Here is a 13,889-nt window from a genome sequence, read left to right as displayed (position 1 = left end):
TTAAATACACTGTGTCACCTTGGCTACAATTCAAATACCAAATCTTAAACAGAACAGGCAAAATGTACCTGATTGAAAGCGACAGAATGAATCCCAATAACACAGCCCACAATACAAACTGAGCTACAAATTACACACCAGTTCAAACATGTCACTAAGGATCAGACAACAACATACAGGATTAATTCATTTTCTACAAGCAGATGGAATTTGACATTACATATCAGGTCATACTCTAAAATTGAAAGTTCATCATTCACAATTGCTTTTGCAGAGCTACAAATTGGGTACCAAGCTGCAACTCACAAACAAGAATTGAATAAAACCTACAGCAATAAAATATTGTTAATCCATATTTTAAATTAAACACAAGTAAACACATATTGATACATTAACGTGTGAAACAAAGAGTTGCCAACATAATGCCTGCGATACATATGAAGTACCGGATATTCCAAAATTCTGTAGTCTCTGGAGCAGTTCGTACAGATTGGAGGGTGGAAAATGTAACCCCACTATTTAAAACAAGGAGGGAGAGAAAACACAGGGAACTGCAGACCAGTGAGCCTGACATTGGTAGTGGGGAAACTGCTGGAGTCTATTATAAAGGATGTGATGGCAGAACACCGAGAGTCTATTATAAAGGATGTGATGGCAGAACACCTAGAGTCTATTATAAAGGATGTGATGGCAGAACACCTAGAGTCGATTATAAAGGATGTGATAGCAGAACACCTAGAGTCTATTATAAAGGATGTGATGGCAGAACACCGAGAGTCTATTATAAAGGATGTGATAGCAGAACACCTAGAGTCTATTATAAAGGATGTGATAGCAGAACACCTAGAGTCTATTATAAAGGATGTGATAGCAGAACACCTGGAGTCTATTATAAAGGATGTGATAGCAGAACACCTAGAGTCTATTATAAAGGATGTGATGGCAGAACACCGAGAGTCTATTATAAAGGATGTGATGGCAGAACACCTAGAGTCTATTATAAAGGATGTGATGGCAGAACACCTAGAGTCGATTATAAAGGCTGCGATAGCAGAACACCTAGAGTCTATTATAAAGGATGTGATAGCAGAACACCTGGAGTCTATTATAAAGGATGTGATAGCAGAACACCTAGAGTCTATTATAAAGGATGTGATGGCAGAACACCGAGAGTCTATTATAAAGGATGTGATGGCAGAACACCTAGAGTCTATTATAAAGGATGTGATAGCAGAACACCTAGAGTCTATTATAAAGGATGTGATGGCAGAACACCTAGAGTCTATTATAAAGGATGTGATAGCAGAACACCTAGAGTCTATTATAAAGGATGTGATGGCAGAACACCTAGAAAGCATAAATGGGTTTGGGCAAAGTCAGCATGGGTTTTACGAAAGGGAAGTCATGCTTAACAAATCCACTGGATTTTTTGAGGATGTAACCAGCAGACTACTGGCAGGGATTGGGAATTAGTTGACAGACAGGAAGCAGACAGTAGGAATAAATGGGTCTTTTTCTGGGTGGCAGGCAGGGACCAGTGGGGTACTGCAGGGATCTGTGTTTGGGCCCCAACTATTCACAATATATCTGAATGACTTGGGTGAGGGAAATAAAAGTAACATTTCAAGGTTTGCAGATGACAGAGCTGGGGGTGGGGTTTGGGTGGGATTGTGAGGTGGATGCAAAGAGACCCCCAATGTGATTTGGACAAGGTAGGTGACTAGGCAAATGCGTCGCTGATGAAATATAAAGTGGATAAAAATGAGGTTATACACTTTGGTTTTAAAATCAGAAAATCAGATTATTATCTGAATGGTGATAGATTGGGAAAGGGGGAGATGCAACGAGATCTGGGTGAAAGTAAGCATTTGGGTGCAGCAAGCAATTTGGAATTCGAATGGTATGTTGGCCTTCATTGCAAGAGGATTTGAGTACAGGAGCAAGAATGTTTTACTGCAGTTATCCAGGGCCTTGGTGAGACTCATCTGGAGTATTGTGTGCTGTTTTGGTCTCTTTGTCTTTGGAAGGTTGTTCTCGCCTTGTTTTCTGGGATGGCAGGATTGACATATGAGGAGAGATTGGGTCAAGTAGGCCTATATTCACTTTAGTTCAGAAGAATGAGAGGGGATCTCATAGAAACCTATAAATTCTAACAGGACTAATCATGCTGGATGCAGGGAGGATGTTCCCGATGGCTGGGGAGTCCAGAGCCAGGGGTCACAGTCTCAGGAGATGGGGTATGCAATTTAGAACTGAGTTGAGGAGAAATTTCTTCACTCAGAGGGTGGTGAACCTGTGGAATTCTCTACCGCAAAAGGCAGTGGAGGCCAAGTTATTAGATATATTCAAGAAGGAAATAGATATATTTCTTAATGCCAAAGGGATCAACTGATATGGGGAGAATGTGGGAACAGGGCACTGAATTAGACAAACAGCCATGATCCCTATTTGAATGGTGGAGCAGGCCCACAGGGTCAAATGACCTACTCCTGCTCCAAGATTCTATGTTTCTGAATACAGCAAGATCCCACACTCACATCCAGCACGTAGACACATAGATGCAGAATGAATCCTACACTTAAATAGAACCAGAGTCTCAGAGATTGAGAATGAATCACAGTATAAAAACACAGTATTAGTAACTTCAGAATAAACCCTACATTCACACACAGGACCAGAGACTGAAAGTCCAGAATGTGGCCCACATTCATATACATATCATTAGCCCTTATCCAATAGGTATGAGCTTCTTGCTCCCTGTGTGGACGAGGGCACAGGCTGCAGGAAGGATGAGCAAACTGTCCACAGCAGTGTGGTTCAGAGTGCTATTCAATGGTGGGATTAGTAATAGGGGATTGCAGATTTAGGGGAATAGATTCCATTTTCTGGCATCAATAACAGGGAGTCCCAAAGGCTGTGTTGCCGACCTGGTGCCAAGATTAACGACATCTCTTCTTGACTGCAGAGTAACTTGGAGTGGGAGGGAAAGGATCCAGCTGTCTTGGTCCACATCGGTCGGACAAGGAATCCGTTTCTGCTGAGGGCCTATGAGCAGCTCGGGGCTAAATTAAAAAGCAGAACCAGAAAGGTAATACTCTCCAGAATGCTACCAGAGCAATGTGCAAATTTGCGAAGGGTAAATAAGATTATAGAGGTAAACATATTGACTGGACAAATCAGATTGGCAGAGGTAATATGGAAGGTGAATTTGTTGAGTACATCAGGGACTGTTACTTCGATCAATACATTGCAGAACATACCCGGGAACAGGCTATTTTGGATCTAGTAATGTGTAATGTGATAGGATTAACAAGAGATATTGTAGTTAAGGATCCTCTATGGGGTAGTGATCACAACATGGTAGAATATCAATTTCAGTTTGAGGGCGAGCAACTCTGGTCTCAAACCAGTGTCCTCAACTTAAACAAGGGCAATAGCTGTGGTATGAAGAAAGAGTTGTCTAAAGCGGGCTGGGAAAATGGACTAAGGGTTGGTCAGTGGATGAGCAGTGGCAGACATTTAAACAGATATTTCATAATGCTGAGCAAAAATTTATCCCTGTCAAAAAGAGAAGGATGAACCATCTGTGGTTAATAAATGCTGCCAAGGAGAATATCCAATCAAAAACTAAGGCATACAAAGAGGCAAAAACTAGTGGTGGGCCAGGGGAATGGGAATATTTTAGGAATCAGCAACGGATGACTAAAAAGTTAATAAAGAGGGGGAACATTGATTCTGACAGTAAATTTACAAGAAATATATAAACAAACAGTGAGAGCTTCTCCGGGTATATAAAAAGAACGAGAGTAGCTAAACTGAGTGAGGGGACCTCAGAGGATGCAACTGGAGAACTGATAATGGGGAACAGGGAAATGGCAAATAATTTATACCAATATTTTGCCTTGGTCTTCACACATTACACATACTCACGCAGCAGACGTTAATAGCTGCAGAAAAAGGAAATGTGCACACAGACACCGATAAGTAACTGTAAGATGCAGATAAGAACACAAACTTACAGACCAGAAATTGCAAGATTCAGAGAAAAAAAAACCCATATCACACACCAGAGTTTGAAAGATACAGAATAAACCCACACTGTCATACCTTAACTTTACAGGTACAACTTAAAACTGACACTCACATACCAGAAACCAACTGGTACAAAGTGAAACTCAGTCAAGTAACAGCAACTGACAGGTACAGATCAAAAACCAGAATCATATCACAGAAAATAACAGGTACAGAATAAAACAACAGTCACAGATCAGAATCTGGCAGGCAGAGAAATAAACCACCTTACTTTGCCATAAACTGCCAGGTACAGACTAAAACAGATACTCATTTACTATCAATGCACAGGTACAGATCTAATCCTTCATTCACTTAACAGAAGCAAAAAGGTATCGGACAAAGAATGTACTCAAGTTCCAAAGATTGAAAGATCCAGAATAAACCCACATTCACATCCCAGAAACTGACAGGGAAAGATTGAAACCTTCACACATTTCAGAAAGTAACTGGTACAGAATAAATGCCACCCTCACATTTGAGAAACTGGTAGATACAGATTGAAACACAGACTCGCACACTAGAAGCCAAAAGGTACAGATTAAAATCTCCATTCACATATCAGAAATTAGGAGATGAAGTATAAAAACCACACTTAACTACCAGAGACTGACAGACACAGAGTGAAATCCATAGTGAATTGCAAGAAATTTACAGTTAGAGCGGGAAAGTCTGTGATGCATAACAGAGAGTGACAGGTACAAAGAAAACCTGACAATTGGCACTTCAGACACTAACAAATACAAAACAAAACATACACATAAGGAAGAAGATTCATATACCAGATACTGACAGATACCGACTAAAACTCGCACACAGGTAAAGGAAACTGAGAGGTTCAGAATAAAATTGGCAGTCACATACCTGAGAATGACATGTACAAATTAAACCTCAGAGACATATGTCAGAAACTGGCATGTAGAGATTAAAAATCACATTCACATCAGAGACAATGTAGAGATGTGGTGAAAAATCCACAATCAAAAACCAGAATTTACCCTTTACTCTTATAACAGATAGTGACTGCGACAGGATAAAAACCACAGCTACACATTAGAAATTTAAGGGCACAGGTTAAACCTTAAGTTGGCCGACTAGACACTCAAAGATGAAGTGTGAACCCCCACTCATATTCCCAAGAATGTAATATTAACAGTCAAATCCACACTCACATACCCTAAACTGATGGGGACCAAGTGCAAGCCAGACACACAGACACATCAAAATCTGAAAGATACAGAATAAGACGGTTCTCACATAAAACAGGTACAGATATACTCACACTCAAAATCAGAAACTGACAGACATAAATTGTAGACTAGGGAATTGAGAGGTAAACGTGCTGGGACCAGTTTTCTGGCAAACTGCATAACTAGGGAAGTAGAGAGGGCTTTGAATGAAACAAAGGGGTAGAGGGATCAAGCTTGGGTAGGTGCAACAAATCAAGGTGTAGAGTCAAGGGAAGAGAGCAGAATAGTAACATGGGAAATGAAGACCAGTGAATGGCGGAAGGGACAGAGAGAAAAAAACCTAAGAACACAGCAACAGTCAACACGAGGTGTTACAAAGATAACAAAAATATAAGGCTCTGTCTGTGAATGCACATAGCATTCAAAACAAGGTAGAGGAACAGATAGTGCACATTGAAGTAAATCAATATGATATAATAGCCATTACAGAGACATGGTTGCAAGATAACAATGGTTGGGTCCTGAATATTGAGGGATATACAGCATTCAAGAAGAATAGGAAGTTAGATAAAGGTGAAGGGGTTGCACTGTTAATCAAGGATGGCATTGGTGCAATAGTTAGAGATGACCTTGGTTCAGGAGATCAGGATGTAGAATCAGTTTGGTTGACGATGAGGAATAGTCGGGGAAAGAAGTCACTAGTAGGAGTTGTGTCCTGGCCACTGAGTAATAATGACAATGTAGGGTGAAGTATACAAGAACAAATTTTGGGTGCTTGTGATAAAGGGATGGAAATAATAATGGGGATTTTATTCAACATATAAACTGGAAAAATGAGATTGGTTATAGCAGCCTGGACGAGGAGTTCATAGAATGCTTTTGAGATAGTTTCTTTGAGCAGTACATTCTGGAACCAGGTTATATTAGATTTGGTATTGTGTAATTTGACAGGATTAATTAATGACCTCAGTGTAAAGGCACCTCTAGGTAGCAGCAACCACAATATGACTGAATTTTGCATCCAGTTTGAAATTGAGAGGAGTGGGTCTAAGACGAGTATTTTAAACTTAAATAAGGACAACTATGTGGGCATGAAATCTGAGCTAGCTGAATTGAACTGGGTTACTAGGCGAGGAGATAAATCAATAGAGAAGCAGTAGCAGACATTGAAGGCGATATTTCTGAATGCTCAAAGGAAATATATTCCTACAGTAAAGTAAAATTCTAAGGGGAGGACCCACCATCCATTGTTAACGAAAGAAGTTAAGGATAGCCTCAACCTTAAGGAAAAAGCATATAATTGTGCAAAGACGAGTGGCAGGTCAGATGATTGGTTAGAATGTCGTGAATGCAGAGAATGACTGAAAGATTAGTTAGAAATGTAAAAACGGATAGCAAGAGTTTCCATAGGTATTTAAAAAGGAAAAGTGTAAGTAAAGTGAGTGTTGGTCCTTTAGAGAATGAGAATGGGGAGTTAATAGCAGATAATATGGAAATGGTGGTTGAAATGAACAATTATTTGGCTTCTGTCTTCACTAGACGATACACAAAATATTTCAGTAATAGCAGTAAATCAGGAGGTGGAAGGAAGAGAGGAACTTGGTGAGGTTACAATCACCAGGGAAGTGGTACTGAATAAACTGATGGAGCTGCTGGCTGACAAGTCTCTTGGTCCTGATGGGCTTCATCCTAGGGTCCTTAAAGTTATGGCTGCTGAAATAGTTGATTCGTTATTTTTTCAAGATTCGCTAGATTCTAGAAAGGTTCCATCAGACTGGAAAGTAGTAAATATAACCCTTCTATTCAAGAAGGTGGGGAGGCAGAAATTGGGTAACTATAGGCCAGTTAGCTTGACCCCAGAGTCGGGAAGGCATTAGAATTGATCAGTAAGGAGGCTATGGCTGGGCCTTTAGAAAAACACAAGGTCATTGGAAATGTTCAGCATGGCTATGTGAAAGGGAAATCATGGTTAACCAAAGTGTTAGAGTTCTTTCAAGGAGGAAAATGCACTGGGGATAAAGGGGAGCCCATTGACATACAGTATTTGGTTTTCAAGAAGGCCTTTGTCAAGGTGTCACATGAAAGGTTATTGTGCAAAGCAGGAGTTCATGGTGTAGTGGGTAACTTAATTAGCATGGATAGAAGATTGGCTGGCTGACAGAAAACATTCTGATCGGGAGGATGTGATAAGTGGAGTAACACAGGGGTCTGTGCTGGGCCCACAACATTTTACACTTTATATCCATAACCTAGATGAGGAGAGCAATGGCATGGCAGTTAAATTTGCAGATGACACACAGATCGGTAGGAAAGTGTGTTGTGAAGAGGACATAAGGAGGTTGCAGACCTTGATAGATGGTTGAGTGAATGGTCAGAAATCTGGCAGATGAAGTGTAATGTGAAAAAATGTGAAGTTGTTCACTTTGTCTGGAAGATTAAAAAAAGAAAGTATTACTTAAATGGAGAACAACTGCATAATTCCGAGGTACAGAGGGATCTAGGTGTTCTGGTGCATGAGTCATGAAAAGTTAGTATGCAGGTACAGCAAGTCATCAAGAAGGAAAATGGAATACTATCCTTTATCATGAGAGGAATTGAAAATAAATGTAAGAATGTTATGCTTCAGTTATACAGGGCATTGGTGTGACCACATCTTGAATACTGCATGCAGTTTTAGTCTCCATATTTCAGGAAGGAAGTAAATGTGTTGGAGGCGTTTCACAGGAGGTTTATTAGATTGATACCTGGAATGAGTGGGTTGTCTTATGAGGAAAGGTTGGACAGACTGGGCTTTTCTTCACTGGAGTTTAGAAGAGTGAGGGGAGACTTGATTGAAGTGTATAACATCCTGAATGGTCTTGACAAGTGGATGGGGAAAGGATGTTTCCTCTTGTGGATGAGTTCAGAACTTGGGGATGCTGTTTTCGAATTAGGGATCGCCATTTTAGGGATGAGATGAGATTTGTTTTCTCTCCGAGGGTTGTGCAACTTTGGAATTCTCTGCCTCAGAAGGTGGTGGAGGTGGGGTAATTGAATATTTTTAAGGCAGGGGTAGATAGATTCTTGTTAGGCAAGGGAATCAAAGATTATCAGGCATAGATGGGAGTGTGGAATTCAACTCAGAAATTGATCAGCCATGAACAAATTGAATAGCGGAGCAAGCTCGAGCGGCTGAATGGTCTACTTCTGCTAATTCAGCAGGACTGGGGGACTGTTTGTAATATGCACTGTGAAGCAGGAACTGGTCCCGGAACATGGAGTGAGCCAGGGGAAAGGGAGAGGTCTATCTCAGGCAGTGTCTAGACAGGGAGAGAGAGACAGAATATGATGAACTCGCTTTTCAAAATCATTGCTGATTTCTCTCTCCAAACTGTAATGAATGTTCCTGGTTTGGATTCAATATCTCACTGTTTGTTGTTGTTGGATAGTGAATTGGGTGGCAGAGTGGCACAGTGACTAGCACCGCAGCCTCACAGCTCCAGTGACATTGGTCCGGTTCTTCACCCTGCTTGTGTGGATTTTGCAAGTTTTCCCTGTGACTGCATGGGTTTCCGCTGGGTGCTCTGGTTTCCTTCCACATGCCAAAGACTTGCAAGTTGATAGGCAAATTAGCCATTGTAAAAACAAAATGCCCCTAGTGCAGGAATGTTGTCGGAGAATAGTGGGGACGTGAGAGGGAAAAATGGAATTAACATAGGATTATATTAGAATTAATATAGGTGGTTGGTGGTCAGCATGGACTCGATGGGCTGAAGAGCTTGTTTTGGTATTGTATCTCTCGATGAATGGTGGGGGAAAAATTACTAAATAATGAAGACATGGCAGATTTTCAAAGACTGTCTATTGCAGGATCAGGTGAGGAAATTAAGGACACTTTTTTAAACAGTTATTACTTCTTGTCCATTGAATAATTGGACATGGAAATAGAACTCTGGCTTTTGCAAATATCACTTCTCCATTGAGTCGTCCATGTCATTGAGCACTGCGGGGCATGGGTTGTTTCTGAATGTCACAAAATTGCTGTAAAACTGCTCCAAATACCTGGGAAACAGAAGCAGAGTGCTGCAGTACTGCAGTGGACTCAGACACTGACACTGCTTATGTGTGAACTTTCCTTTTGTGATTGCTCAGAATGATTATTATTGAAAATATCCCTTCGTCAGATACAGGAGAAATGCCGTGAACAACAGATGCCCCTCTACATTGCTTTCATTGATCTCACCAAAGCCTTTGACCTCGTCAGCAGACGTGGTCTCTTCAGACTACTAGAAAAGATCGGATGTCCACCAAAGCTACTAAGTATCATCACCTCATTCCATGACAATATGAAAGGCACAATTCAACATGGTGGCTCCTCATCAGAGCCCTTTCCTATCCTGAGTGGTGTGAAACAGGGCTGTGTTCTCGCACCCACACTTTTTGGGATTTTCTTCTCCCTGCTGCTTTCACATGCGTTCAAATCCTCTGAAGAAGGAATTTTCCTCCACACAAGATCAGGGGGCAGGTTGTTCAACCTTGCCCGTCTAAGAGCGAAGTCCAAAGTACGGAAAGTCCTCATCAGAGAACTCCTCTTTGCTGACGATGCTGCTTTAACATCTCACACTGAAGAATGCCTGCAGAGTCTCATTGACAGGTTTGCGTCTGCCTGCAATGAATTTGGCCTAACCATCAGCCTCAAGAAAACGAACATCATGGGGCAGGATGTCAGAAATGCTCCATCCATCAATATTGGCGACCACGCTCTGGAAGTGGTTCAAGAGTTCACCTACCTAGGCTCAACTATCACCAGTAACCTGTCTCTAGATGCAGAAATCAACAAGCGCATGGGTAAGGCTTCCACTGCTATGTTCAGACTGGCCAAGAGAGTGTGGGAAAATGGCGCACTGACACGGAACACAAAAGTCCGAGTGTATCAGGCCTGTGTCCTCAGTACCTTGCTCTACGGCAGCGAGGCCTGGACACCGTATGCCAGCCAAGAGCGACGTCTCAATTCATTCCATCTTCGCTGCCTTCGGAGAATACTTGGCATCAGGTGGCAGGACTATATCTCCAACACAGAAGTCCTTGAAGCGGCCAACATCCCCAGCTTATACACACTACTGAGTCAGCGGCGCTTGAGATGGCTTGGCCATGTGAGCCGCATGGAAGATGGCAGGATCCCCAAAGACACATTGTACAGCGAGCTCGCCACTGGTATCAGACCCACCGGCCGTCCATGTCTCCGTTATAAAGACGTCTGCAAACGCGACATGAAATCGTGTGACATTGATCACAAGTCGTGGGAGTCAGTTGCCAGCATTCGCCAGAGCTGGCGGGCAGCCATAAAGACAGGGCTAAATTGTGGCGAGTCGAAGAGACTTAGTAGTTGGCAGGAAAAAAGACAGAGGCGCAAGGGGAGAGCCAACTGTGCAACAGCCCCAACAAACAAATTTCTCTGCAGCACCTGTGGAAGAGCCTGTCACTCCAGAATTGGCCTTTATAGCCACTCCAGGCGCTGCTTCACAAACCACTGACCACCTCCAGGCGCGTATCCATTGTCTCTCGAGATAAGGAGGCCCAAAAGAAAAAGAAAAAAGAAAAGACATTGATTACTTTTGTGTCTTCTCACTCACCTGTTCTTCAAGTGTAAGAGTTACCTTTTTTTTCTGCCAGGCAAACACTTGAAGGAACCAGATGGAAAGGCATGACTCCTCGACAGAAGGAAACCTGCATCCAGCTCGTTCCAACTCAAACTAGGTACAGTATCAGTCACAAAGCACAGTGACATGGTCTCCCACGAAAAGGGATCAATCTAGAATCAGTGAGACAGTATAATTACGAAGATTGACCTGAAATGTGTCCGGTTACAAAATGCTGTGAATGAGTCTTTCAGCCGCTGGTTAGACTGCATCATGAAAAAGAATAAAGCAGAATACATGGCGGATTACAAAAGCGAATCTGGGACAAAATGTGGAATAAAAAAATGAAAATGTTTTTGCAATGTTTTCTGTAAAACAATATAACCTATAAATGCGATATTCTATATTGAAGCCGCCCCTTGTTTTACAAATATATTGGCGGGCTTTTCAAATGTGAAATATCGTTGGGAGCCTGACCATTTCGCGCTCTTATTTTCCGCTCTCAACTCACTGTCTTCTTGTGATTGGTGAATTGAGCAGCTCTCTGATTGGTAACATGTACAGTACAATGACACCGAGTGCTGACTGACCAATCAGCAGTGTCCCCAACACCATTCCTCCAGAAGGTACAAGGAGGAGGAATGTGGGCGGATCTCAGCATTCTTCGTGAAAGTGTTTGTGAGATTGTGGCAATGTCTGGAAGAGGGAAGACCGGTGGTAAATCTCGGGCCAAGGCCAAGTCTCGCTCCTCCCGAGCTGGATTGCAGTTCCCGGTCGGCCGTGTTCACCGCCACCTCAAGAAGGGGAACTATGCTGAGCGGGTGGGTGCCGGAGCCCCGGTCTATCTGGCTGCTGTGCTCGAATATCTGACAGCTGAAATCCTCGAGCTGGCCGGCAACGCGGCCCGGGACAACAAGAAGAGCCGTATCATCCCCAGACACCTGCAGCTGGCCGTCCGCAACGACGAGGAGCTAAACAAGCTGTTGGGAGGGGTGACCATCGCTCAGGGCGGGGTGCTGCCTAATATCCAGGCCGTGCTGCTGCCCAAGAAAACCAGCGCTCCGAGCACGAAGGGCAAGTGACGCGGCCTGACTTGAATCTGTGAACCCAAAGGCTCTTTTCAGAGCCACCCACTTTATCTGTAAAAGGGCTGGCTACTGTCTGAAAGACTGTAATATTATACTGTTATTATTGTTTTGTGTTGGAATGAAGTGTACTGGATTTTGGCATTTAGTTGCTCATCAGATGAAATGCATTCTAATTCTCTCAGACCCTATTGGAAAGGCACTTTTACCATTCTACCCTTTATGTACCACAAACATTTGTTCAGTCCGAAAACGATCGCCAGTCTATTAAAATGCGCTGTGCACATTGGTATCGCTACTCCAGATCTTACAACTGCCACGTCATGAAATCTGCAGCTGCCGGATGCAGACAAAAGTATTTATGTCTCCCGTCTTACTGAAAATATTACATTGATCACTTTTGTGTCTTCTCACTCACCTGTACTTCAAGTGTAAGACTTACCTTTTTTATCTGCCAGGCAAACACTCAAAGGAACCAGAACGAAAGTCATGACTCATCAATAGATGGAAAAGTACCTCCAGCTCGTTCCAACACATATTAGGTACAGTATCAGTCACAAAGCACAGTGACACGGTCAGGTCATCATTTCCACTGTAACAAACAAAAGAAGTAGTCAGACCCACACTGATCCCAAAGAGACACATTATCAATCCAATAGTCAAACAGAGCATAGAGATCGTATTTGTTTCTATTTCTCTCCAACTGACTGGTAGATACATGAATCACAGTCCAAAAACACACACATTATCTGATTTAAATACACTGTGTCGCCTTGGCTACAATTCAAATACCAGATCTTAAACAGAACAGACAAAATGTACCTGATTGAAAGCTTCAGAATGAATCCCAATAACATACCCCACAATATAAACTGAGCTACAAATTACACACCAGTGTAAACATGTCACTAAGGGTCAGACAAAAACATACAGGATTAGTTCATTTACTACAAACTGATGGAATTTAACATTACATGTCAGGTCATACTCTAAAATTGAAAGATTGTCATTCACAATTGCTTTTGCAGAGATACAAATTGGATAAAAAGCCAAAACTCACAAACAAGAATTGAATAAAACCTACAGCAATAAAACATCGTTAATCCATATTTTAAATTAAACACAAGTAAACACATATTGATACATTAACGTGTGAAACAAAGAGTTGTCACCACAATGCCTGAGATACATATGAAGTACCGGATATTCCAAAATTCTGTAGACTCTGGAGCAGTTCGTACAGATTGGAGGGTGGAAAATGTAACCTCACTATTTAAAACAAGGAGGGAGAGAAAAAAAAGGAATTACAGACGAGTGAACCTTACATCAGTAGTGGGGAAAATGCTGGAGTCTATTATAAGGGATGTGATAGTTTTACGAAAGAGAAGTCATGCTTAACAAATCCACTGGAGTTTTTTGAGGATGTAACTAGCAGACTCGATAATGAAGAACTAGTGCATGTGGTGCATTTGGATTTTCAGAAGGCTTTTGACAAGGTCCCACATAAGAGGTTAGTGTGCAAAATTAAAGCACATGGGATTGGGGGTAATATACTGGCAGGGTTTGGGAATTAGTTGACAGACAGGAAACAGAATAGGAATAAATGGGTATATTTCTGGGTGGCAGGCAGGGTCCAGTGGGGTACTGCTAGATACTGTGCTTGAGCCCCAGCTATTCACAATATATCTTACAGACTTGGGTGAGGGAAGTAAATGTAACATTTCCAGGTTTGCAGATGACACAGAGCTGGGGGTGGGGTTTGTTGGGGGGGGGATTGTGAGCTGTGAGGAGGATGCAAAAGGCTCCAATGTGATTTGGACAAGTTGGGTGAGTCGGCAACTGTGTGGCAGATGAAATATAAATTGGATAAAAGTGAAGTTATCCACTTTGGTTTTAAAACAGTAAAGCAGATTATTATCTGAATA

At 42.1% G+C, this 13,889-nt stretch overlaps 1 protein-coding gene across 1 annotated transcript; it reads left to right on the top strand.

Moving 5' to 3' along the window:
• Nucleotides 1-11,571: 11,571 nt before the first annotated feature.
• Nucleotides 11,572-11,940, top strand: LOC137356487 (histone H2AX-like; the record flags this gene model as incomplete). The annotated part of the gene is made up of 1 exon (XM_068022372.1): nt 11,572-11,940. A coding segment is annotated over exon 1 (369 nt), but the record flags the coding sequence as incomplete, so codon positions are not given.
• Nucleotides 11,941-13,889: the final 1,949 nt, after the last annotated feature.

Source organism: Heterodontus francisci, chromosome 45, assembly GCF_036365525.1.
Source record: "Heterodontus francisci isolate sHetFra1 chromosome 45, sHetFra1.hap1, whole genome shotgun sequence".
Lineage (NCBI taxonomy): Eukaryota > Metazoa > Chordata > Chondrichthyes > Heterodontiformes > Heterodontidae > Heterodontus > Heterodontus francisci.
Note: the sequence above shows the minus strand (reverse complement) of the source record. Positions and strands in the feature narration are given on the sequence as shown.